Below are 26,894 nucleotides of genomic sequence, written 5' to 3'. Positions count from 1 at the left end.
ATTTCTATTTTCTGACTATTAACAATGCTGCTATAAACATCCATGAGCAGGTTTTTGTGTGGATCTCCATTTAAACTCTTGTAAGGACCTATCAGGCTATTTTGCAAATACAAGGGTTTCTCTTCGTTTCTGCACATTCATTACCACCCAGCTTCTTCATACTAACCCTCAGAGCAGGTGCAAACTGGTATTTTGCTGGCCTTTGATTTGCATTTCCCTGATGATTAAGGATGTCCACTATCTTCTCTGGCCATCTGTACATCTTTGGAGAAACAGTTAAGGGGCTGGGGATTTAGCTCAGCGGCATAAGCGCCTGCCTTGCAAGCAGGCAGTCGTGAGTTCGATCCCTGGTACCGATAAAAAGGAAAAAGACCAAAAAAAAAAAAGAGAAACAGTTAAGCATATGCCAACCATTTTTGAAATCCTGGTTTCATCCTGGTTCCAGCACCAGGAGAAAAACAAAGTCGTTTGCATTGCACCAGACACAAGTTAACTCATTAAAATTTGGCTTTAGATATTTAAATTATAGACAGTTTCTTTCTAAAACCACAGACACCAGTCTTGTAGAAAATACAATTTATTATCATGTTAAAGGTGTAACACAAGTGTTCCAAAATCTTTCATATACATCATCAGTGGATTGGATTTATTCAACACACTTTGACAAAGCAAAGCCCACAAGAAGTATTTTCCTCCAGGGCCACTTCCATTGCCACACAGGAATTCACATTGAGTAGGCGCCACTCACAGCAGCTTGGCTTCCAGGTTCAGAGTTGAATGCAGTGAACCATTGAGTTTCACAGTGACCTCAGTCATGGGAGCTGTCACACGAGCCCTGAGTTGTGTTGTAACAGCCAGGATCTGGGGCTCTATGACCGCCACCAACCCAGATCATGTCACAGCTTCATTTCTAGGCTATGTTGTTAATTAAGTTATTGCAATTAGGAAGACAACAGTAAACAGGTATCACAGTCCTTTGGCAGCAACTGGCTGTCTCCCAGTCAGGTGACTGAATGCTATCCCATCACAACCACCAGTGTCCAAGGCACAGAGGAGCTCGGGTAACTGCAGGCAGCGCCTGCTGAGGGGTGTGTGATGCTGGCTATGGTGGGCAGGTGAGGAAGGCAGACACGAGGCCCTGGAGGAGGTGCACATCCCTAAGTGGCCTCCTTCAAGAACACAGGGACAGCAGCTTCTTCTAGGCACCTTGGCTAAGAATCCCCAGTGGTGACCTGGATGGGTCAGCTGCTAATGTCCCAGCACCCTGACCACCAGTTAGCTCAACTGGCCACAGTCCGTGATGACAATCTTCTTGGATGTCTTCCCACTCTTAGAGCCGAAAGATTCTATTTTCTTCACGACATCCATGCCCTCTTTGACATGACCGAACACCACATGCTTGCCATCCAACCTGCGGGGGTAGTGGTGCCGGTGAGCAGATGCAACATGAGTGCCACCCAACGCCCTGGCCACGGGGTCAGGTGGTATTCACCAAAAACAGCGATTCAGAATGGAACCCAGCCAGGGATTTAGCTCAGCGACCTAAGTAGTGCCTACCTGGCAAGCACAAGGTCTCGAGTTCAATCCCCGGTACCAAAAAAAAAAGAAAGAAAGCTAATACAGAATGGAGCCCCACCTTGAGTAGCTGGATCCACCCCTTGAACATTAATCAAATCATTCTGAGCTCCCCAAGTACACCCTACAGAACACCCGGCTTCCAGGACATGTTCTGCCCTCTTGCACCATGCAACCCTGCCCTAGGCTGCTTGGCCTGCATCCTAACCCTGTGTGTGCAAGATGAGCTATGCTTGTTCTGCCCGGGGAGTTGGTAAGTATTGAGCTGCTCAGAAAAAGCACAAAGTCCGCACAGCCCAAACCCCTATGAAGCAAGCATCAAAGCAACAGGTGTGCAACAGGGCGCCCCAAGCGGCCTTTGTGTTGAGGGCTCCAAGAATGTCAGAGGCACCAGGACCACGCCAGGGAAGCTGAGAGTGGCGACAGCCATGGCACATGGGCCCATGACGAGCTCTAGGGTCCATGAGGGCTCCATGGAAGGAGCACAGAGGAAGGGGTCAGCGATGACCTGCCCGGCCTGGCACCCCATCTTTCTCATCTGGAAGGTAGAGATGTTAGCATCCTACCCCATTCTCCAAGAATCCCTAAAATCTTGGAAAGGAGCTTCACGTAGTCTTAGCTCCTGGCCAGCTGCTGTCCTCCCAACCCAGATGTCCCAAAGCTAGGAAATAAGGGGACTCTGGGCAGAGAAACATTCCCCAGTGAAAAGACAGTCCTAGAATCCATGGCCCGTGAGAAGGGGCCACTGTTCCTGAGTAGTTATGGATGCCCTGGCCACACATGGTTTTCCTTGAACCTGCACAAACCCTGCTCCAGCTGCAAGGGCACCCTCATGCCCCAGCAGTGCTTGGAGGGGGCACTCACCAGTCTGTCTTTATGGTGCAAATGAAGAACTGGGAGCCATTGGTGTTGGGGCCTGCATTGGCCATGGACAGGACACCTGCAGAAATAAGCAAGAGTGGGTCACGCTGCCAAGGACACATGTCACCTGGGAGGGACAGAGGGCTCAAAGCACACCAGGGACATTTGACTCTACATATCCTGGGCCCGGAAAGGTACCAGGGCCACCAACTAGCAGCACCCAGGGCTTGTCTGCTCTGCTGCCACTAGGTGGTGGCGTGGCAGGAAAGGGTCTGGGGAAGTGCTCAGTGGCGCAGCTTTCCACATTCCACTTCGAGTCTTGTAGGTGACACCACAGTGGAGTTCTGTGTAAAGGCTCTCCCCCAGCTTCCCCAAGGGGAAGGCTGTTTCTAAACTAAGAGCAGGGTCGAAAGCTCTAAGGAAACCCAGTGAGCCAGAAACGAGAGCAGACCAGTCGCTGGAGGAATCGAGGTGCAGCACAGATGGGGGGCAGTCGGGCCTGGTGCCTTCAGGGCTGCCGAGAATGGCCGGGGTATGGACTCAAGGTGGACATAGCCCATACTCACCTGGCCCCTCGTGCTTCAGCGTGAAGTTCTCATCGGGAAAGCGGCTCCCATAGATGGACTTGCCCCCCGTGCCATTGTGGTTGGTGAAGTCGCCTCCCTGTGCACAGAATGACTTATGAGCAGTCGCCACACAGGACTGGTAGGAGTACCCCACCCCCCAGCTAGAAGCCCCTCAGGCCAATAGACACCCAAGGAAATGAGGATCGATGAGATAATAAGGCAAATGAGCAAAAATCGAAGTTTAAATATTTTCTGCTATAAGAACTGTCCTGGTTTTCTGGACACTATCTTCTTGTCTGAGCAAGCTTTTATGCATTCCTCAAAGGACCTAAAAGGCGTTCTGATGCTTAGTAGCCTAGGACTTGCAACCCCCCAGGTCTTAGAAGGCAACAAGGACGCATCCAGGCATCCATCCCTGAGCCTGCTCAGGTCATCAGGGTGACTCCCCCTCTCTGACCCCAAAATCCCTCACATAAACCCAGTAGACCCAGGATTTGGCCCACCAGGGCTGGCATCCTTCCTCAAAGCTCACCTAAGGTCCTGGCAACCCTGGCAGGACTTCTATAACCAGCTGTGCCCCGCAGAGCTTTGGCCACGACCACACTATGATTTTCCTGAGACAGCATTCTCAGATGACACAGATGACCTGCACAGACCTGCTGAGTATCAACAGGTACCCATGAAGTATCCCCAGACACATGGCCTCTGGGACCCTCCCACAGAGTGCTAACTTGGCTTCTGCCTCAGGTGGCACAAAGACTAGGGTTTGGCCAGGCTTGCACCATAGCTAAGCTCCTCCCTGCCCTGGCCATTTTCCAAGCAGATCCAGGCAGCAGTGCATCTACAGGCCCTGTCCCACTGCCATATACCACAGCGGCAGCTGCGGAATCAGGGGGCAGGGATGGGAGAGAATTCCAGGCCAAAAGGACTTCAGAGAGGTCCTCCAGGCCTTGACCTTGAGGGTATGCTGTACTAGAGGACATTACCCAGCACTGCATAGGTCCGCACCCCTGGGAAGTTCTTGCTGCCAACGCCTAACCCCTAAGCAATGCTAAAGCTTCTGAAAGCCAGGCGGGCAGATGAGCAGAGAATAAACTCATCAGCGGAGAACAATGCCGTCTGCTGGGAACAGCTCCTGCAAGCCCAGGCATGCACCTGCCAGCTGGGCCTGGCCTCCCTGTTCCCCCTCTCTCCTCTTTCTTCGTCTCATCTCCCATGCCCAGAGCTCAGGGGGGCACAGAGACTGCTGTCTCTGCAGGTCTTTCAAAGCCTTAAGATCCCTCCCACACACAACCATCCCTCAACCCCGTCTCCCTTGGCAGCTCTCTTTCCAGCGCTGGGCAGGCCCATCTCACACTGTGCACAGGTCAGGGGGCCACCTCGGCAGCCCAGTTCAGTATGTCCTATAGCCTGGAACTTTCGGGCTTATGAATGTTCTTATTAACACCCCACGCACAAAGGGGAGACTGAGGCACATTACCTGGCACATGAAGGATGGGATCACCCTGTGGAATGTGGAGCCTTTGTAGCCGAAGCCTTTCTCTCCAGTGCACAGTGCTCTGAAATTCTCTAAGGGGTGAAGGGAGAGAGGCGGTCAGTAGGCCTGCACCCCAATACCCCTAGGAGGGAATGTGGGGAACCCAGCCCACCTGCTGCATCTGCCCTGCCAGACTGACAGGGACTAGGACAAGTCACTTCCTTTCCCTGACCCCGGAGCCCAAACACTGTGACAAGAGCACATGCTTAGGCCAGGGATACAGCTCAGCGACATAGCGCCTGCCTGGCAAGCACAAGGTCCTGAGTTCTATTCCCAGTAGGAAAAAAGGCACATGCTCCTGGCAGGGCCTTCCAGGTAGGTCAGTGGAGCAGGGAGTCCCCCCCAGGACTGCCCTCCAACACACACACTGGGGAACAGGAGGGCAGCTGTCTCTGGGAATCCCCTCATTCTAAGGCTCCCAGCTTAGTATAGACAGATGGGCAGAGCCACCGGTAAGGCCCAGAGAGAGACAGAGGCTGCCCTAGAGCACACAACAGCTGAGCCTCACATGGAACCCATAACCTGGTTGCATTCTTGAGCCTCAACTCTTGCCCTGTGCCCACCTGCCCTCTCCCCAGGCTGAACTCAACACCCTGCCCTGCCTTACCTGCTGTCTTTGGGACGACATCTGCTTTCAGCTGTGGGGAGCAAAGAGGAACAAAAAAATGGTTAGTCCCAAGGCAAGCTCGGGAAGAAGCCTCCAGCCACCCATACCCACAGAGGCCTAAGGCATGTGGAAGAACCACAGTCAGCCCTGTCACTGCCAAACCTACAGACAGCAGTGGAGGCTGCTATCACTCCTGACAGCTGCTTCCTGAACCCCAGCTGCAAGGAGGCAGCCTCAGATCCCAGACCAGCGAAGAGCCAGTCTAAGTCCTTTAGTGCACAGAAGGGAAATGGATGGAGGCAGGGGAGGTCGGAGCCCCATCCAGGCCAACCCCCACCAGCTCAGCTTCAAGATTCACTCTTACACTGGAAGCATGTGGGGAAGGTGCCTCCCACGAAGAAGGGGAAACTGAGGCTTCACAGGAAATACTGAGTGCTCCCTGGAAACAGGCCACTCAAGGTCAATTGGCCCCTTTGCTTAAAGGGGGGCCAGCTAGTGCTTCCCACTTACCTTGGCAATTATGTTTCTTACTTTGCATTAAAAGTGGCCCAAAGAAACGGGCAGGTACTGATGGACCTTAGGAGCGTGGCTGGACTGGGGGCACCCAGAATACTGCTCCATTTCCAGACACGGGGGCGCCACTCAGGTCCTGGTGGCCTTGTGGCCCAGCAGTGGCTTTCCACACTCACTGCCCGAAGGTGGGCGCCAGCGGGGGCGGGTAGAGCACGTGCCACTTTATGCAAAGGCTTCCGTGTGAGCGCACGCCCCGCCAACCCGCCCCGGGGACTGCTGCACCCACCTCGCAGCTCAGGGGCGCTGACCTCTCTCCCAGTCAGACCTGCCGCGATCGCTGACCCTCCCCCTCCGCGATGACCTTGAGGCTCCTCCACCACCCTGGCTCGCCTCGCCCCAGCTATTCCCTTGGATGCTGGAAGGCACCAAGCCGACACCCCTTCCCAGAGACGGAGAAACTGAGGCGCAGGGCCCAGAAGCGGGAGGCCCAAGGTCACCCGCACACCAGGCGCCGCGCCGCGGCTCCCGGCAACCCGAGGATCGCACCCAGCCCCTTTCCCGGCGGGCGGTGTCGGGGAAGCGGCCTTACCTCCAGCACCACGCGGCCGAGGGGCCGCCCGTCGGCGCCCACGTCCAGGTAAACAAGTGGATTCCTGTTCCCGGAGGAAGAGGTCGGGTCGCGAGCGTCACCGCTGCTGCAGGCGCGGACCGGGACCGCAGAGAGACGCAGCGGCGCGGACCGGGCGCCGGAGTGGAGGCCGAGCAGGCGGGGGCCGCAGCGCAAAGCCAGCATCGCGGACGCGGGTGCGACAGAAACCCGCTAGCGTAGCGCAGAAGATAGGCCCGGCAGCGCACAGGAAGCGAGTCTCGCGGGCGCCAAGCAACCGCTTTTATTGGCCCTCCGGACTCCTAAGCCACGCCTTTAACACGCCCCCGTCACGCCCCCTCCGGGCCTTCCGCGAGCGACCCCTGCCGGCTGCACTGGGAAACACAGCTGGCTCGGGGGACGGAGGCGCGTGAAACCCGGTGTATGTACCATGGACCCTGAAAGATAGGCACTGCTATGCGAAAGGGGGCGAGTTCCATTTTTGTGAGGGTCCCAACAGAGTTTTTAAAAGGAAAAATGCTAAGACGTAGTTAATTCCAATATACTAGCATCCATATGTTTGTGTTTATATATCATCACAAAAATCTATGTTTGTGCCCTTTCTTGTGCAAGGCGCTAAAGCGCCGTCACTGCTTCCGCAAATAGCTCTACAGACAGGCAGAGCAAGGGCGAGGCTAGCACTGAAGATCTGAGAAATCTGGATTGGAGGTGGGATTACAGAGGGAGAGGCTCTGGAGGTGGCAGATAAGCAGCCACACTTCTCTAGACACCCACAGGTCATCTCATTGTCCTAGGCTGGACTTGTCCCTTTTTGCTTTCCTAGACCACACCCTCTGCCAGGAAGACAGGACATGCAGCCTGGGCCTAGTACTCCTGTGAGGCCCCTTTCCACCTCCCTCCCTCACAGAGGTAAGCCCTAGTCCCCACCAACCTGGCCAGCCCCAATACTCACCCTAGAACAGAACTGTACTCTACACACGGGAAACTGAGGCCCAGAGAGAGGACAGCATTGGCCAAGCCTAGAGAACCCTGGGTCCCACTTCCAGGCTGTGCCAATCTTCCCAGACCTGCAATGCGAGCTCCATGCTCTTCTGAACTCCTTTCACCCAGGTTTGTTCTGAGGATAACATGAACTAGAAGGGCCAGGGGATTCAATGCCAGTTAAGTCATTGGACCTATGAGCACCAGTGACAGCAGAGCCTAGACTTACTTCTGAGGGTTTGGGGTTCAGAGGGTTGTGGGTCTCCACTGCAGGGGCTGCAAGCCTGAGGGGCCAGAGAGGGAATGGGGGCTGAGCTTTGGACGAGGTGACCTGGATCTGGGACCTGCTTTGGACTGACCCACTCCAGTCTCTGAATCAGCTGCTGGCCAGAAATGGGGTACCAGAGACCTGGCCTGGCAAATGCATGAGGTCAAAACAGTATCCTAGGTGCTGGGGATTTAGCTCAGTGGCATAAGCGCCTGCCTAGCTAGCAGGCAGTCATGAGTTCGATCCCTGGTACCGATAAAAAGGAAAAAGACCAAAAAAAAAAAAAAAAAACAGTATCCTAGTCTGACATTTGACAGCCCATCCCTGTGTTCCTGGTTCTGGAAGGGCCTGGGCACTCAGACAAGCCCTGCTAGGGTCCTCCCCATCAGGGCAGGCTGAGAATGGTGCTGATAATCCAGGGAAGCTATCAATGGTCCCTTGTCCCAATCCAGGATGGGTCCTCCTTTTGCCCTAGAAAGTGGCCCCTTTCCCCTTGTGACTGTGTCCTGAAGTACACAGGCCTAACTGGGGGAACCCATATGCTCCCTGCTCTCCTGAGCCCCTAGCACCTCTCCCAGACCCCCAATATCCATGCACACTGCAGACTTGGGGGTGGAGGAGAGAAATCACCCTATACACTGGCCAGGTAGCTTTCTAAAAGCCCAAAGCCCCCTGCAATCAGTTCCAGGCCCCCAGCTCACACAGATCTCAGCACACTGAGGGGATCAGTGGGATCCCATCACCGCTGCAGCCTGCTTTTGGGGGTCCCCAGTATATTCTCCACCCAGATGATGGATGAGTGGTTTGTCTCAGGACCAGCTGCCTACTCCTGTGGCCACTTCCACCCTCAAAGCCCTCCCCAGCCCTGAGCTCATCAACAGATGGGGCCAAGCCTGGGAGCTGGGGAGTGGATTGCTCAAGGGCAGAGTGCCAGAGCTGGGATCCTAACTGGACTCCAGGATCAAGGTTACTACATGTCAAGCCCTCCTTGCTGTCACCGAGGGACAGGAATAGAAGTAGGGCAAGAGAGAAGCCTCAGGCAGCAACACAGCTCCACAGAAACAGGATGCAGCTGGGGCTGTGGCACCCAGGGGAGATTGTTTCTGCCTGGGGGCAGAGGGTAGCTTGACTGACTATGTCTGAGGAACAGAGGCACAAAAATATGAAGAGGTGGTTCCAGTGGGGAATGAGCTAACACGAATCTATATGGGAGGGTTCAGGGGACTTCAAGGAAAGAAAGGCCATGATACTGAGTATGAGCTGCAGGCCCTGTGTGGGTACAGTTTCGGAGGGCCGTGAAGCCAGGGTAGGATCTGATGTTATAGGACAGCACGGGGAGACATCAATGGCCCTATGTCCCCGCCCTCAGCTTCCTTCCTATTTCTCTTCTCATCTTCTTTGGAAAGACCAGACATCGTCACTGCCACCTGTGTGAGCCAGAGAAAATTCCACCTTCCCCAGGGCTTGGCTGTGATGTCACCAGTGATGCCAGGAGAGGGACAGCCCCTAGGCTGAGCCATGCTGAGCCACACCCAGCCCTTGAGGGTGCCAGGCTCAGGTGAGGTGATACAGATGGTGGCACTTACCTGGCTGCCAGCTGGTCATAGGCTATGTCATCCTCCCTGTCACCTCAAGTGACTTCTCCTCCAGGGTGTTGATGGTGACTGTCACCTGGAGCCTGTCAGCCTGTGCAGGCTCCGTAGAATGGAGCAGGTGACACAAGCAGGTGAAGACATTGGGAGTGAAGTCGTGAGAGGCACCTGCCAAGGACACAGCCAGATGTCATAGAAGGGACTATGGGTCCAGCGTAGCCAGCTCTACCCGATTCTCAGTAAAGGATGAGAACTTTAAGTTTCATTGACATTCAATTTTTAAATGCTGGTGATGGGCATGGCAGTACAGGAGAATTACTGTAAATCGAAGGCCAGCATAAACTCCAAAGGGAGACCTTGTCTCAAGAAAAATATTCTAGAAACTAATTTTAGAATCAAATTAAACACTGAGTGCACTATAAACATACCCACAGCCTAGATGAGACCTGTGGACAGAAGTTCACGATTTCCAGTTCCCACCGCATGGATGTGAGAGAAGCTGAAGCCAGAAGCTCAGAGGGCCGAGACTTGGCCTCCCTGTGCCCTTGTCTCGGGCCTCTGTGCAAGGCTAATGTGACAGTGGTGTTTTCCGAGTGCCTGGGTCAGGCAGCCCAGGTGCAGAATGACAGAGCCTTGTTAGGGTGACTGAAACCAGGGTGGCCACCTTCCAGAGCTCAGTGTGGCCTGGCTGTGCAGGGGACCTTTGGGCTGAGTCACAGGTAGCCGTGTGAGCCCATGGAGGCATTTGTTTTTGGTTCTTTGAGCCTCAGTTTCCTCACTGGTAGAGTCAGTAGTACAGAACTGTTTTAGTATGGATAATTGGGTGACAAGGGGCTTGAACATCCTTGGGACTCAGTCAATCAACAAACAAATGAGACACCGAATACATGCTGTCCTGTCCAGGCTGGTTGAGGGATCATGAAAACTGAGAAAATGACAGTGTGCCCAGTGGAGGTGTCCTGAGGGTGACGGTGTTCGCTGCTTGTTTTTGCAGTGTCTAGGGATTGTAAACCGAAATATCGAGTTCAGTCATCCAAGTATTGTAATCCTCTTTCTAGTTTTCCCCACAATCCAAAAGGTTATATTTGTAATCCCGCTGGAATCCTAGCAAGTTAATTCCAATCTACCACCACCTATCCAAAGACACCAAGACATATTCCAAGTTAAGACAGCTAATGGGTCCTAAATCCAATCCCCGTGAGGCCATGCGGACAAAGGGCTTGATCCTCGGTCTCTCCCAGAATTTATTATCTTGTGAAGAAGAGGGGTGGCTCAGGGATGAGTGACAGTGAGGATGGCGGGAATTACCTGAGTAACTTGAGCTGGCTGGCCAGATGCAAGATTGACATCTCTGGAAATTGCAGAGATAAAGATATGCAGAAGGATCAATTTACAAAATCCAATTAGGATAGCAGTGGAATTGTTTTGGGGGGCTATAGCTTTGGTTTCTGGTGTGCAAACTCTTGTGCCCTGGGGAGTCATAGCCTCTTATCCTAAGGCTCTACCCAGTTGACATTCCCAGAGCTGTTTGCTTTAACATCTCACAGTGCTCAATCCTGTACATGGAGAACACTATGTGAGGAAACAGGACTGTCTGTCTGCTATAGAGAATGCGTAATAGCACCTCAGCTAGCCTTATTTGCAATGCTCAGAGCCGATTGAAGAGAGAAGGAAATATCCTAGCCAGCTTTTTACATGTCAGTATAAGGAAATGAGTCTCCAAGTAATAAAGTCACAGTGTTTTGGATTCAAAGGGAGTCACTGGCGTTGTCTCCCACACTAGGGATTGAACCCAGAGCCTTCACATGGAGCTACTTCCCAAGTCCTATTTATTTTTTATTTTGAGGCAGTAGCTTGCAATTGCTAAATTGTCCAGGCTGGGACAATGTGCTATCATCCTGGCTCAGCCTCCCAGAGTGCTGGGATTACAAGTATGTACCATCATGTCTGGATTACGGGGCTTTGGGGTAGGTCCGTAATCCTCATCTGGAAGGATATACTGTACCATGTAGTCTTTTGCTCACCTGGGTGAGGGGAAGACGGACCATGTCCTGGGTGTTTCTGCTCTGGAAAGAAGGTGTCAGCCCCCTTTGCCCCATTGCATCCCCACCAAGGCAGCAAGCTCCACATGGTTTCCCTGTGAAGTTCCCCTGTGAAGGATGGATCCTTCCAAGATTAGGTTACAAAGAAACTGACTCCTGCTCTAGGTTCTGTGTGCCTCTCTCCATTTCTGTCTCTGTCACACACATGTACCACATCATGAGGGCACCGACAGCCAATGGGAAGCCTCCCCAGAGGAATCAGGTCTGCTTGAAGCTGCACAGGGACCCAGGGTGTGGATCTCTCAGATGACAGCTACCCCAGCTCCGAGATAGACCGAAGCCTCGCAAGATGCCCTGCGCCAGCGGCACCCAGCTGTCCCACACCCAGTGTCATAACCTTCATTTCTTGCTGTTTTAAGCCACCAGCAGTTGGTTCACTTGCCACGCAAGACTAAGATGTCACCTGAGCCTCAGGAGGACCCTGCAGAAGGGAGATTGTTTTCTGTCTTATAAGCAGAGGAGTGGAAGCCCAGAGAGGGTAGGCGATTTGCCAGAGGCCACCCTGGGATAAAGCGGAGCACAGAATTCTCCGCAGCTTGTCTCAGCTGTGAGCTTTCTGCCGGAGCTGGTGGGCTCGGGCCATTCTGAGATGGAGCGTATCAGACACCATCCACTCAGCACAGCTCTCCACAGTCACGCCGATCAGTCATCCTTCGTAGTCGTGCTAAGAACCCTGCAAGGGAGAGTCTTCGCCCTTGTGATGGGTCCCAGGAGACCAAGCTGGGCACGAGTCCAGGGCTGACTCGCTCCAAAGCCTGTACTCTCCCCGAAGGCCCTTTTGCCCCAGAGTCTACCACTGGCTCCCACCCTGTAGCTGCAGCAGTGGCCTTCAGCAGCCCAGCAGAGCAGCAGGTAAGCCCACAACCCCAGCTGGTTACATGGCTGTTTACATGGTTCCCACCCAGAGTCAACAGGAAAAGGAGGTGGCCAGCAAGACCCAAGACCCAGCCAGCCAACATTAGCCCTATAGCCTCCTATATATGCTATTTACTGGTTTGCAGGGGCTTTTCTCAGTGCCTTGTTATCCTAATGAAAGGGTCCCATTGTCAGGGGAAAAAGAATGAGGCGTTCACCAGGCCTGAAGTGCGGTGAGACAGACTCAGGCTGTGTCATTGTGGTTACAGACAGCCCGTAGGTTTGCAGCCACCTCTCCCTGGCAGTTCTCTCGAATCAAAACCCAGTGCAGTTCCCTGGAATCTACTGACCTGACCCTATTTATTTCTGCTTACTAACAAGGAGACCTTTCCTTCCTCCAATAGAATAAATCACCTTCTAATCAATAATGCTTGCCTTCTAGGTAATATTCCTCCCTTCTAGTCAATATCACCCACCACTGATGGTCTTTTCTTCCAACTGAAATAAATGCCCCAGCTGTGGGTGCAGCCAGCTTTCACTGCAACTTAATGAAACCTAGCTGGCCAGCACCTGGGACCTTGTTCCCTAAGCCCTGCAGGACCTAGGCAGCAGGAATGCGTGCACTGATACACTTCATCATCTCAGCCTCCAAAGCTGGCAGAGCGACATTAGCAAGCCAAGGTGGCCCAGGACTTCCCTAAAGTTAAGTAAGTGGCTGGTGGCCAGCGATTGGCCCTGCTCTGCCTAATCCTAGAGTTTGGCTTCTGCCTCTAGTGCTTTCTCTAGTGTTGTTGAATTTTAGTACAGAATGTCAGCAGGTCAGGCTGAAAGCAGTCTCCATGCACATGACAACTATCTCAGATTTTAAGCAAGTAGTCTTTCAAACGGTTGATGGGCTGCCAAGCCACATTCCTAGGTACTGGCCCAGCAGCATATCAGGGACAGCTCCCAGGGACAGCTGTCCAGAGCTCAGTGGGAAACCCAGAGACAATGGTACAGGATTCTGTGAATCAAGGGTACGGGTCCAGTTCTAACTTCTGTATTCACTAGAGAAGGGGGTGGAGTAGCACCCCAGGGGTAGATGCCAGAGGCCCAACCAGCATCAGTGGGACCCAGGTTTGGACAAATTTAAATAAGAAAGTTTTCTGGCCATCCACTGTATTGCATGATGACTCTGAAGTGGTAAGCTTCCCATGATGTGTGAGGAATACCAAGCCAAGATGCCACAGAAAGAATACTTGCCCAGGATGGGTGTTAAGCCCAGGGGCACAGATGAGGTTCATTCCGGGTCTGAGACCCTGTGATTCAGTCCTCCTGAGAAGCTGAGCTGCCTGGCGGAGCAGAACATTTGAAGTGTGATCTCGAAGTGCAAAGTCAAAATCCTCTACTAGCATGTAGGAGAGTGGAATAAAGCACAGAACTATAAACACCAGAAAAGAACACTTGGCGTGGGGTTGCTGGTTTCAAAATGTTCCTAAGCATGGTAAGCAACCGGAAGGAAAGGTAAGGAAAGATGTGGAAACTATTTGGGCATAACTTTTCTAAACATCTGCGTTTCAAAACCACCATGGTCTCAACTGAGGCAGAGTAAGCTGTGTTCTTGTATTTTTGTATGTCCTCTCTGATAGAATTTTTGGCGCAGCTAAAATGATAAGAAGTATAAAATAAAAGTGGCTTTTATTTTAAGAATGTGGAGAAAAGGGGATGGAGGATTTAGTTCAGCGGCATAAGCGCCTGCCTTGCAAGCAGGCAGTCGTGAGTTCGATCCCCGGTACCGATAAAAATGAAAAAGACAAAAAAAAAAAAAAAAAAAAAAGAAGGGGCTGGGGATTTAGCTCAGCGGCATAAGCTCCTGCCTTGTAAGCAGGTAGTCATGAGTTCAATCCCTGGTACTGATTAAAAAAACGAAAAAGACAAACAAAAAAAAAAGTAATCTCAAGAGAAAAAAGACCAAAAAAAAAAAAAGAATGTGGAGAGAGACTCTATGACCTCCGGGGTCTGGCATTCTCTCCGCCCAACACGTGGTGTGGGGGCATACTATTTGGGGTGGAGCCTAAGGGGCATTACTGATGCACTGGGAGCCCATTGGAATTCATTTTGAGCCATAGGTAAATTGCTTAGGGGCAGGAAAGGTGACCTCAAGAGCCTCTTGGTTCCGCCTCCCAGCCTCCCACCGCTGCAGCTTCCCAACCAGGGCACAAAATCCTTTCACTTTCCTCTGGTTTTGAGCAGGTGGGCCTCAGAAAAAATGACAAGAATGCTCATACCTACGTTCGAGATTTCAAAACAAAACATAATACAACGAAACCAAAGAACCTCAGGACACAGCGCATTCCTTCGGAAACAACGTGATTGCACAACCTGACTTCCCAACCGGCCTTTGCCTGTGAGGAGCAGAGAGAAGGGTAGCAACTTAGACCAGTGGGGTGGGGGCGGGGTGGAGATGAGAAACACCAGGCTTGAGGAATCTAAGAACTGAGCTGGTTTCTCAATAGAGCCCTGGGAGGAGAAGAGCCCAGAGAACCCCTCCCAGTGGGTTTAGAAATGTCACATGGAATGTCTCAGCCGTGGTGTGGCACAGGAAGAAAGGAACAGACTTCCTGGGGGCCCCAGGAGAGCAGAGTGACCCACAGACTTGACCACCTGGAGGCCTTTTGGTTGGACAAGGAGATGACAACAGGGACTGTGTGAATGGGCAGAATCAGATGGAAACAAGGACCTTGGGACATTAGAGGGGTCACATCCCTACCATCTTGGCACACCTCGAGCCCCAGGCACCAAGAGGCAATTTGGGAGAGAAGATAGGGAAAGAGTCCTCCTCCAGCTCACTGAGCTTGAAAAGGAAATGCAGTTAGGTTATAGAAAGTAAGTGTGGTTAGGTTTCTTCCAGATTTGCAGCTGTGGGCCAGAATTCACGTCTACTACGTGACCAACCAGGGAAAATATCTGTGATAGCCGTGTAACCTGAATACAAAAATGGTGATGAAAATCAGTAAGAAAAGTGTTAGCGCTCATAGAAAACACGTGGAGGAAACATGCAGGAAGTTCACAAAGTAGGAAATAGAAGTGTCTGGTGATCTTGAGAAAAAGACTCCTCAGAAGTCCTGTGATGCTCACAAAAGGGTTGGGTGTCAGTCTGCTCCATCACCCTGGCCATGAAATGCCGTGTGGTTGTTTGTGGTTCTCCTCTGTGACCTGAGGTCCTCTTTGTGACAGCGCCAACCCCATGTGGCATCCAGGTGAGCCCATTGCTTAGATCTTGCCTGCAGGAAGCTACCCAGGCTGCTGTGTGCTGAAGTGCATGCCCCTGAGCTAATTCCCAGCCAGGCATGGAGGGTGGCCAGGATGCTAAGGACAAAGGGCACCTGATCCCTCTGGTGGCCAGTGTGAGCTACAGGGCTCCCCAAAAAGCTGTCCAAACCCAGCCAGGGGCTGGGGATGTGGCTCAGGGGTAGAGTTCTTGCCTTTCCTGCACAAAGTCCTAGGTTTGATCCCAGTGCCACAGGAAAAAACAAACAAAAAATCCAAATAGGCTTAGGCCATAATCTTGAAAGCCACTGTCCCAAATGTTGAAATTGCAAAAGATCAATATCTCTAAACTCCAAAGAGATCAAAACCTCACAAATGTAGCTCTGGAAAAAGTGATTTTAAATATCCTTTTGTTTTTTGAGATGGTCTCACCTGGACAGTTCAGGCTGGCTTTGAACTCACTGTGTATCCCAGGCTCGTTTTGAATTTATGATGATCTTCTATCCTCAGGCTGCCAAGTACTGAGATTATGAGGGTCGCTGCCAAGCTAGCCTAAAAACTTCACCTTCAATAGAAATCAAAAAAACTTCAGGACACAGCCTGTGTAAATGAGACAATTTTTTTTTTTATATTTTGTTGGGAATTCATTTGAGAAACAAAAAAATGACAGCAATTCCCAGGCCACTTTATGCAATAATAACACACATATTTCTGCAGGTGTGAACACTCAGGTATAGTAACAATAGTCAAGGGATATAACAGAATACACCAAGAGACTGCATATGTAGGTTACATGTAATATACGTGTCCATATATGCCAACTCCCCAAACAAATGTAACTATTATGTACCACAAACATACACTAATAAAAACAAAGCATTTGAAAGGGCATTCAGTTATGAGGAAACACATCATACTATAAAAAGCAACAGACCAGGAGGTGAAATTCGTTAACACACATCACTCTGGTTGGTGAATATGCGCGCCCAGCTTGATAATGTCACATGGTTATCTGAACTACTGGGCAGACAACTTCAGTTTTTTGATGAGAATGATTAAAAAACCTTGATGATTCACTGCTAGATAAGTAGTTGCCCAAAGAGCTTAGATCCCAAGAAATTTTCTTCCTCAATGCAGACATCTCTGCTTGTTGAGGTAGTTTTAACAGTTTTATGTACACACACAGTGCTTGAGGGCTGGACATTTAGCTCAGTGGCATAGGTGCATGACTGACAAGTGCAAGGTCGTGAGTTCGATTCCTGGTACCAACAAAACAAAACCAAACCACACACAGTGCTTGCACACAGACCTAGGGTTATGACAAGGTATTTTTGTGCAGTGAATTTGCAAAAATGCCTCAGGCTTTTGTATAAGTCTTTGTATGATCTATGCCTTTGGTAATGGAAATGTTTAAAGGTGAAATGCATAATATAGTAAATTTTAAAGCCTAGTGCAGGCCAGGTGTGGAGTCACACACCTGTAATCTCAGCATTTGAGAGGTTGAAGCAGAAGGATTGCTGCAAGTTTAAGGCCAGTCTGGGCTACACAGTGAGTTCAAGGCCAACCTGAACTACATGGTGAGACTCTGTCTCAAAATCAGTAAGTAAGTAAATAAATAAATAAATTCTAGCGCTGCTGATTTAACATAGTGGAAAAAAAATCTAAAATAAGAAAAACTAAAAAGGAAATATAAACTGGGCATGGTAGCACATGCCTGTAATCCCAGCACTTGGGAGGCTGAGGCGGGAGAATTGCCATGAGTTAGAGGCCAGCCTAGGCTACATAGTGAATCCAAGGCCAGCCTGAAGTACATGGTGAGACTCTGTCTCAAAAAGAGGAGGAGAAGGAAGAGGAGGAGGAGGAGGAGGTGGAGGAAGAAAGGAAGAAGAAGAAGAAGAAGAAGAAGAAGAAGAAGAAGAAGAAGGAGAAGGAGAAGGAGAAGGAGAAGGAGAAGGAGAAGGAGAAGGAGAAGGAGAAGGAGAAGGAGAAGGAGAAGGAGAAGGAGAAGGAGAAGGAGAAGGAGAAGGAGAAGAAGAAGAAGGAGAAGGAGAGAAAACAACCCATGACCGAGAGTATTACAGATCATTCTAATTGCTTGGAGCTAGTCACAAAGAGCCAGCTGACATTCATGCTTATTTTATTTTTTTTATTTTTAAGACAAAGTCTTACTATGTACCTCAGGCTGGTCTGAAACTCACAGTGACCCTCCTGTTTCAGCCTCCTAAATTCTGGGATTACGGGCATGGCCCACCACACCCTGCAGTGATATACTTTATTTTCTTTGTTTATTCTTTTCCATATAGGTTGTGGATTTTCTCAGAGAAATGGTTATGTCCATTGTCTGCATGGTGCAGCTCGTTTTGAAATTCTGCAGTACAGCACACCCGGACAGGAGCGCCCGAGTCCATCTCCCCATCTTCTGAGGCCCACTACTGTGTTATTTTGGGTGTGGAAATCTGCTCCCCAGCACTCAGCGTGGCTGTGAGTTTGGGAGAAGCAGCCCTGGAGCGGAAACAACACAGCAGTCTGAGCATCTTCTCTGGTAAGTGCACACAATCACTCTCCCATCAGCCAGGGACTTGGCTGGCTGCTTCTGGCGCTGCTGTTTTAATCCGTTAGCAGTCCCCAGGATGTTCTCAGCTTCGAGGAGGGCCCAGCAGACAACGGCACACTTTTAAACTCCAGATTTCCTAGCTCCCTTATTGGTGAGCAATCTCCCCCCAGAACTGAGCTTTCTATCCGTCTTACATAGCTTCCCTCACTCTCAGGAGTGGTGGTTTGAAGGATTTCAACATTCTAGCTTTGCTTTGTTCTGTTCTGTTCTGTTCTCAGGGTCTCACCAAGCAGCCCACGCTGGCCTTGAACTCACAGCGATCCTTCTGCCTCAGTCTCCTGAGTGCTGGGATGACAGGTGGGTGCTACTGCACCCAGTGTCAACATTCCAGGTATTAAAATTTCTGGTTTACGATTTTCATTTTAGGAGTTTAGTATTTGGGTTTGTGATACACGAGCACCACATGGCTGCCAGACCCCACTGAGTTCCCAGCTTAGAGACCCGCAAATGAGGAGGCCTTGGGCTGACTCCCTCCCCAGCCACCATCTGCAACACCTCAGGGTCCCACAGTTAGCCCCAGAACCCTGAGCGGGGACGGGTATTAGATCACTGTTTTCTCTGACTATAAAAAAAACTTCTGAGGCCTGGAACTTTATAAAGATTCTGGCTCATGATTCTGGTGGGTAACACATTCAGACAGCATGGCACATCCAGCTACATCCCAAGTGACGGAGAAGTGGAAAGGAAGGTGACTGCACACAGAAGAGGCCACGCATGTGGGGGAGCCTTAATTCATAATGACCTACGCTCAAGAGAAATCACACCTGTGAGACTCAACCCACTCCATGGGACCGGTGTTCTCCATTATTAAGGGTGGAGCACCATGACCTAATCATCTTCCACCCTGAGGTGGTGCCATGGCCTCCCAATGCCACCAACCCAGGGATCACATGTCCAGCACGTGGAGACTGGAGGGACTCTCTCTAACCACATCCACACGATGGAGTCAGCTTTCCACAGCTGTCCCCAGCACCCGAGATACTTCAGTTTAGAACAGTCTATTGGGTGGTGTCAGTACATGCTCAACAGGCCCATTGCTTGGGCCTGGGTGGCACATCATGCTAGGAGCTTGTGGCCGGGCAAAGAGAGTCCCACCCTTCCACGGAAGAGCCCCACTGCCCTGTAGTCTTCCACTGGGCCCCAGCTCTTCAAAATTCTAGTGGGTCCCAAAGCACCAAGCACTGAACACAGGGCCACTTGAGGACACATCCGGTCCTGTCTATAGCACAGCCCGCAGTAGATAAGGACAATGGCTGCTACTGTTTTACATCCCTTGGTTTGGGGTGGCTGGTTACGCAATTAGAGCTAACAAGGACCCCACCCCCACCCCCTGCGTGCAGGTGGTGCATGGTGGGCAGGAGCTAACTGGAGCCCAGCAGTGCCTCCTCCAGCCCTGTCTACACCGTGAGCTACAGGATGTGTCAGACGCTCCCTCCCTGTCTCCACCCACCCCTCCCAGACTCCAGTGTCCATAAATAGCACCCACCCTCCTGGGCACCCCAGCCACAAACTCGTGTTGCCCTTGGTTCCTCCCTCTGCCACCCTGACCCTGTCCAGTTCACACCCCCTGCACTGTGTCATGTGCCTCCCCTGAGCACCCCTGCTCAGCTTTCTGTTAGGTTGGCACATACGTTGGTGAGCCAGGTTGGACCCAGTCCTCGCTCTCAGGAGGCTTCTAAGGAAGGAATGCATTATGTTATTTATTTAATTTTTTTCTGCAGTACTGGGGATTGATTGAACTCAGAGCCTTCCTACTGAGTTACTTCCATATAACTTCTTTTATCTTACTTTTAAATTTTGAGATAGTATCTCACTGAACTGCTAAACGGCCTAGGCTGATCTCAAACATATGATCCTCCTGCCTCAGCCCCTCAGAGGGCAGGGATTACAGATGTGTAGCACCATATCTGGCCACATCAACTCTTTTTTTTTTTTTTTTTTGCAGCACTGGGGATTGAACTCACGATCTCACGCTTGCCAGGCAGACGCTTATGCCACTGAGCTAAATCCCCAGCCCCACATCAACTCTTAATAACTGTGCATAAATTAAGCACCATATTAGGCTCTTCCTATTCATCAAATCATTGAGTCTCCATCACAACCCTACAGGGAAGAGATGAGCTCCAGAGAATCTTCCAGAGATTACTAGCTCCAGGGAGTCAGATAAGGAAACTAAGGCACTGAGAGGTAGGATGAGATAAACCGCCAGCATGAGGGTAGTTTCCTCCTAGCCTCTCCCTCCTGCCACTGCTGTCCTCTTGGCTCAGTACCGGGGTCCTCCAAGATGACTACAGCAGAGTTGGGAGTCCAGGAGGCTTACAAGGGTGGCTGCCCCTGGGGCAGGTGGGAGGAGGCAGCATGACTGGCAGAGCTCAGCCTGCTGTGAGCTCTCCCCATCAGGGTCCACTTGGGTCCTCATCCGCAGGACATTTGAGAGGTGTCCACTGCACCCATGTGGCAGGGCCTAGGACAGAGGGGCCTCCCAGCCGAGGTGGCCCTGCAGACACTGCAGCTCTCTGTACTCCTTGCAGCGAATTCCTTCTGGAAGGGAGAGGCGGCCCTCAGACCTCTGTCTCTGGCCCCTCTGCCCCCAGCACCCAACTCCCAGTCTGCAGCTGTAGTTCTGCAAGAGATATCAAAGTGAATGTTTAAATACAAAGGAGCACAGCTAAATCTAGATGCACTCTATATGTCCAACAACAGATGAATGGATAAGAAAATGTGTTTCCACACAATGGAGCACTATTCTGCCATAAAGAAGGATAAACTCAGGTCATTGGTAGGAAAATGGATGCAGTTTTGTGCCCATAATTTAGAGTGAAATAAATCAGACACATAAGCTAAAATATCACATGATTTATCTTACATGAGAAATGCAAAATATAAATAAAGTGCAAAATAAAAGCTAGATAATGAGAGTAAGGAGGCAGGTCTTTTTCAAAGAGGAAGAGGGACTGAGATGGAGCAAGTGGCGGGGGGCGGAAGGGGCATGAACAAAGGAATTAAGATGTGCTAAGCATGTGCACAACTCCACGCAAGGAATATAAACATTATGTATGCAAACATGTACAAACCCAAAAAAGGAGACCAGGCATGGTGGTGCACGACTGTAATCCCAGCACTGGGGAGGCTGAGGCAGGAGGATTGCCATGAGTTCAAGACAAGTATGGGCGACATAGTGAGTTCAAGGCCAGTCTGGAATATATAGCAAAATTCTGTCTCAGGCTAGAGATACAGCTCAGCGCCATAAACGCCTGCCTGGCAAGCACATGGTTGTGAGTTTGATCTCAGGTACCAAAAGAAAAAAAAGATTCTGTCTCAAAAAAACAAAGCAAAACAAAGCAAAAATAGGGACAGAGGTCAGAGTGTGGGTAGAGGAAGAAAGGAGAGACGGAGAGGGGTGAATAAAAAGAATTAAGATGTATTACATGCATGTACCAATTCCTCAAAAGAAACGTAAATAGGTACTACAAACAGGTACTAATAAATGATGGAAAAAAATTAAAAAGAAATAAAATTGGAATTACATTTTTACAATGTGTTACACAAAAGGACACATTGACATTAATTCCCCTCAAAGTAATCCTCCTCTCTTCCCACAGGCGTATCCCAGCCTTCCTGCCACTTTCTGAAGCTCTTCTGGAAGTCTTCTTTCAGGAGTGTCTTCATGAGGTGGGATCAAACACACACTGAACACTGCTGCCAAGTGCCACCCAGCAGAGAGACAGACACACACGCTGTGTCTCAGCCTCTTCGTTCGCTGGATCTGGCACCGTGTGACCTCTGGCTCTTCCCCAAAGTCAAAATGACTGTGAAAGAGAAATAATTTGAATCAATTCAGGACACTGAGAGAGCCACAACAGTGAAGCTAGAGACCGGAAAGAGCTAGACACCAGATCTGCTTCGGAAAGCGTCAGAAAGGGTGGGCTAAGTGTGTCTGAAGGCGGTATAGTATTTTGAAGAGGATCAATGGCAACGTGTCTTTCCCTGTAATACATTTTTTAAAAAAGGTAAACAAGTACCATATTTGTCAGTCATATCTCATTCAGTACACACTTCTCTCTATGAAACCAGAGATGACTCCATGCCTTCCAGGGGTGGGGGCAGGTCCTGCCCTCCCCGTCCTGTCCACTGCACTGACAATGAAGGGGCTGGGCCATGGAGTCCCCTGCATGCCCCCCTGGGTCTCCTGGGGAGACCTCTTGACTTTGCTTTATTGGAACGTCCTCTGAAGGCAGCTGTGGGGTCCAAAGAGACAGCAAGGGCATGTCCAGTGTGGGGCCACACAGAAGAAGGACACAGGGAGCGAGATTTGGCCTGGGACTGCCCGCCTGCAGGGGCAGCGTGGACCACCCTTGGGGCTGGCTGCAGGTCACGGGTCTTTGTCATCCTAAATCTGGAAGGGTGAGCAGAGGGGCTCCTCTCAGGCTCTCTGGTTCCCTTGCCAAAGCTGAAAGGCTGCTGTGAGGAAGTCTAGGCTGGCTAGGTGGGAAGGGAGGGGTATCTTCAAGCATGTAGCTTGCCCGCCCTGGCCCTGACCCCTGCTCCAGCGCCGATGGGTATTCATCTGACTGCTGCTCAGAGCCCCAGCTGTCCTGCCCACTGGCTGCTCCAAGGAGCCTTGTTTGCTGAGGTTCCAGGCCTGCCTGGCGCCAGCCTGGCCCGTTTCAGCAGCCCCTCCTCGGGGCTGTCCTCATGAGCCATCGCCTCCAACAAAGGGCCAGTGTCCCCACGAGGCCAGGTGCTGCCCAGCAGAATGGCAGTCAGACCTGCCACTGGGCAGTGAGAGCTCAACACAGAGGCCAAGGCCTGGCCAGGCTGAGGCCACAGCCAGCCGCTGTCTGCCAGGCTAGAGCCACTGTTCCTAGAAAGAGGTCAGAGTGAAGCATACAGGCCCAGGGGACATTTTCCAAGATGCTGGCTGGTGGCCAGATGAGGGCTGCCCTGGAGAGACACAGGGTCTCTGCTCTCCCTGCTACTGGCTGGGCCCTGCCAGAAGCCCCTAGGATCCGATTCGACCTGAGACTTAGCAGTGAAGAGCCAGGGTCCACCTCATTTTTTAAGCAGGGAGGAGCACTGCCAGCCACCTCAGGACACATCAATAGAGGCTGGGTATCTAAAATCAGGGACATGAGAGTTATCTTTTCTACTTGCAACTCAGACCTAAGGGAACGAGACACTCTACAGATATTGGAAAGAATGTCACAGAACAGGAACAAATAAACAAGTTTCTGGGAGTGATGAAAGCCACAGACTTCAGCACAACATGAGGACAGATAGAAAACTGTGGAGGATTTTGTGTGTGTTGTATTTTTCTCTTCCTCCGATCACAATCTCTTTGGGGCTCTAACTCTTCCTCTGTCTGAGTCTCTGACTTCCTGTCATCCCTCAGCTATGGTGGTGGCCATGAGTAGCGGTTGGATGGATGGTTGGATGGATGGATGGATGGATGGGTAGGTGAGTGGGTGGGTATATGTATGGATGGATGTATGGGTGGGTGGGTGGATGGTAGAATAGATGGAAGGATGGATGGATGGATGGATGGATGGATGGATGGATGGATGGATTGGTGAGTGGGTGGGTGGATGGTAGAATGGATGGATGGGTGGATGGGTGGGTGATATGCAGATGGTGGAAGAGTACAGGAGAGTGAGTGATTGAGTGGGTGGGTATAGATAGATAGATGTTGCTTGGATTAGGCTGGGTGAATAAACATCTCCAACACCAGAGGGATGAATGGAAGGTGGCATGACCCTTGCTAGCACAGAATCTTAGCTTCTTAAAAATTTCTTACCAAAGATTCACAAAGCATTAAATTAAAGGGATACTATAGGTAACTTCCACTAATACACTAGTAACTTCTGTGTGTCTTGAAGACATCATTTGATCTAGGCATGGTGGCACACTCTTGTAATCCCAAACTAGGGAGAAAGGAAGCTGAGGCAGGAAGATCACCATGATTCTGATGCCAACCTGGGGTACATAGTGAGTTCAAGCCAGCCTGAACCACATGATGAGATCCTATCTCAAACAAACTAACAAGACATCATTTAAAAATGAAATTTGTAAGTAAAGGCATGGAGCGGGAGAAAATATTTTCATTACATACAACTACCCAAAGCTCATAATCTAATGTGCTTGATGAACTCGCATAAATCAATATGAAAAGGTAAACAGCCTGGTGGATGGTGTTAAAGGTGTGAGTAAGCATCACACACATGTACACACACACACACACACCAGTATCCACATGACTCACAGACATGTGAGAGGCAGATAGTGTATTTCATCATTAGAAGAAAACAAATCGAAGCCCCACCAACATACCACTGTGAACCCACTAGCAGAGCCAAGTTAGCATGTGGTGACCCTGGAGCTTTTCTGCACTGTGGTGGGGTTTAAACAGGCACCATCACTATGGAAAACTGCACAGCAGTTATCTAGTAAAGCTAAATATATGCCTACTTATGGCCCAGAAATTCCAGTCCTGGGCATCCATCCAAGAGAAATGAGCATTATGCCCACACAAATACTTCAATGAATATTCATCAGAGTTCCAAACTAGAAACACCCCTAAAAGCCCACTAACAGTAAAATGTGTTATAGAACTGGGTCCACCAGAATACTATTCAGCCATGAGCAGGAGCAGGCAGGGATTCTCACATGGATTGGGGAACAAGGTCCTGTGCGTATAACCGTGTGATTCCAGCTGTAGAAAGTACAAGGGTAGGTAGAGCTGAGGCATGGTGACAGAGGTCAGAATAGTGGCTCCTTTTGGGGAAGGGGAAACCTGGAAGGGGGACCAGGGACTCTTCAAGAGTCCTGGGAATGTCCCCCATCTTGATCTAGGTGAAGTATATCAGCTTTAGTGTTGATGACCTGTGCGCTGGTTTGATGAGTTAAACCTCTCGAAAACATGTTTAATTTTTTTTTTCTTTTTTGAGACAATGCCTCACCATAGTTTGTGTTGGGTCTGAACTCACTGTGTATCCTGGGCTGGCCTTGAAGGGATCCTCTGGCTTCAGTGTCCCAAGTACTGGGATCACAGGTATGTGTCCCCAAACCCAGGTAGCAGCACAGACACCTGGCCTTTATTCTGGAAGATTTTACTGGGCAGTATGGAAGTAGAGAGGACACCAGAGCCCAAGGGAATCATCTCGGCCCCTCAAAGACACGTGGTCCTCTGGACTTGGCCCCAGACATCTCGGAGGAGCCTTTGAGAAAGGTTGGGGTGGATCGCAAGGAAAGGAAGTCAGGAGAGGCCATGGGATGGAGTAGACCACAGCAGGGACACATCCGGGACTTTCCTGCCTGTGGTGCTCCGGGCTACACACTCACTTCCGAGGCATGAGGAGAGGCTGGCTGGGCATCTGTGCCCTATCCAGTAGGCCCGATCCTGATGTCACCAGGCCTCCTGCTTCTCATCACTGCTCTCCTGGCTGCTGTCCAGGCTTCCGGTGGGGAAAGGGGACCCAGGAGAAACTCCCCAAACCTGCTGCCTTGGCCTCTTCTCTGTGAGGTAGGAGGCAGATGCAAACCAGGTGGGTCTCCTGCAGGCCTGGAGGTTCCTCCGGCACCCCAGACCCCCATGGGTCTAGGAGGACCCTGGCCCCTGCCCTTCCCCACAGCAATCCTATCTGGAAACCCTGAGGGCTTTTCCTCTGACCTCATTGTGCTGAAGTCATGGGGCTCCTGCCCCATGAGTCAGAAAGTGTCACAAGATGCTGGCACAGGTGACAAGTTCTGAGGCCACCTGGTCAGAAGTAGGCAGCCAGGATCTGGCCCAGCCCAGGCAGGAAGCTCATAGATACAGCAGGACTCGGCTGAGGGGTTATCCCAGGTGCTGGGAGAAACCTGTGAGCCTCTGTCGCCTCCTCCCTCTCCTGGCAGTCAGGCAGCTCTCACTGCTCCCCAAGTCCCCTGGCACCCCTCCATCCTGGTGTCCCTGCCCTGCGTCCTAGCTGAAGCCCTGAGTCTGGAGACTATAGGAGGCACTTCCCTCCTTTATCAAAGTAAAACTGACATCCGGTGCATGCTGGGACCTTAAGGGTAGAGTTTAAAGCACTTTGACAAAGCCAACACCTTCATTAAGGCGTAGACATTGCTATCACCTAGGGAGCTTCCCTGAGTCCCTTTTCCAGTGACCCAGGCACACCCAAAACAACCCTGTGCTGACTTCTGCTTCCACCCCCACTGACGAGTATCACAGGTCCTGAGTTTCACACAGGCACAGATTTCAGCACACACAGTAATTATACAGAACACACTCCTTCACATCTGCCTTCTTTCACTCATAACATTTTGACCCGTCCATCGTCTGTGACTTTCATTGTGTGCTTCTCCACGTTATGAATTCCCCTCTATTTGTTTATACATTCTACAAGTGGGCAGCCAGGCTGCCTTCAGTTTGGGGTGAACTGGAATGCTGCTGCTATGACTTCTACGGATTGATTGTCTGATTGATTTATTGATTGAGAAAAAGGTTTTGTTATATGGTCCAGGACAGCCTCCTATTCATGGCAATCCTCCTGCTTCAGGCTCCCAAGTGTTAGGACTACAGGTGTGTTCCACTAGGTCTGACCCAGTGACTTATAGACAAGACTTGGTGTGGACAAAATCGATTCCTCTTGGATAAATATCTCTAAGTTGAGTTTCTGGGACATGCATTAGATAGATTTTATCTTTATAAGAAACTGTCAACCTTTTCCCAAATGGTTGCACAATTATAAACTCCCACCAGTAGCACAGGATGTTCTGATTGCTTCTTGTTATGGGTTAAGTCTCAAATGTCACCCCAAAAGCCTGATGTGTTCAGAGATGGGATTTTAGAAGTCAGTTTTATCATTTGGGTGCTTTGCTCATCAGTGAAGCAATCCCTTGATAAGCTCATGGTGAGTGTCTTCTTAGGAAATGGGACTGGTTGCAAGAGGTGAGTCCCTGGGGTGTGACCTGGAAGGGTGTATCTTG

General features: G+C 50.7%; 1 protein-coding gene across 1 annotated transcript; it reads right to left on the bottom strand.

The window, feature by feature from the left end:
* Positions 1 to 561: 561 nt before the first annotated feature.
* Ppif (peptidylprolyl isomerase F) lies at positions 562 to 6,531 on the bottom strand. The gene is made up of 6 exons (XM_003473819.5): positions 6,249 to 6,531; positions 5,147 to 5,177; positions 4,483 to 4,571; positions 3,003 to 3,099; positions 2,440 to 2,515; positions 562 to 1,411 (listed from the first exon to the last, which is right to left on the bottom strand). Exons 1-6 carry the CDS (start codon positions 6,450 to 6,452, stop codon positions 1,276 to 1,278), a joined length of 633 nt encoding a protein of 210 aa, XP_003473867.1. The 5' UTR covers positions 6,453 to 6,531; the 3' UTR covers positions 562 to 1,275.
* Positions 6,532 to 26,894: the final 20,363 nt, after the last annotated feature.

The sequence above is a fragment of the Cavia porcellus genome, unplaced genomic scaffold (assembly GCF_034190915.1).
Source record: "Cavia porcellus strain 051 isolate PalLab524CR breed Dunkin Hartley unplaced genomic scaffold, mCavPor4.1 scaffold_28, whole genome shotgun sequence".
NCBI classification, from domain to species: Eukaryota; Metazoa; Chordata; class Mammalia; order Rodentia; family Caviidae; genus Cavia; species Cavia porcellus.
Note: the sequence above shows the minus strand (reverse complement) of the source record. Positions and strands in the feature narration are given on the sequence as shown.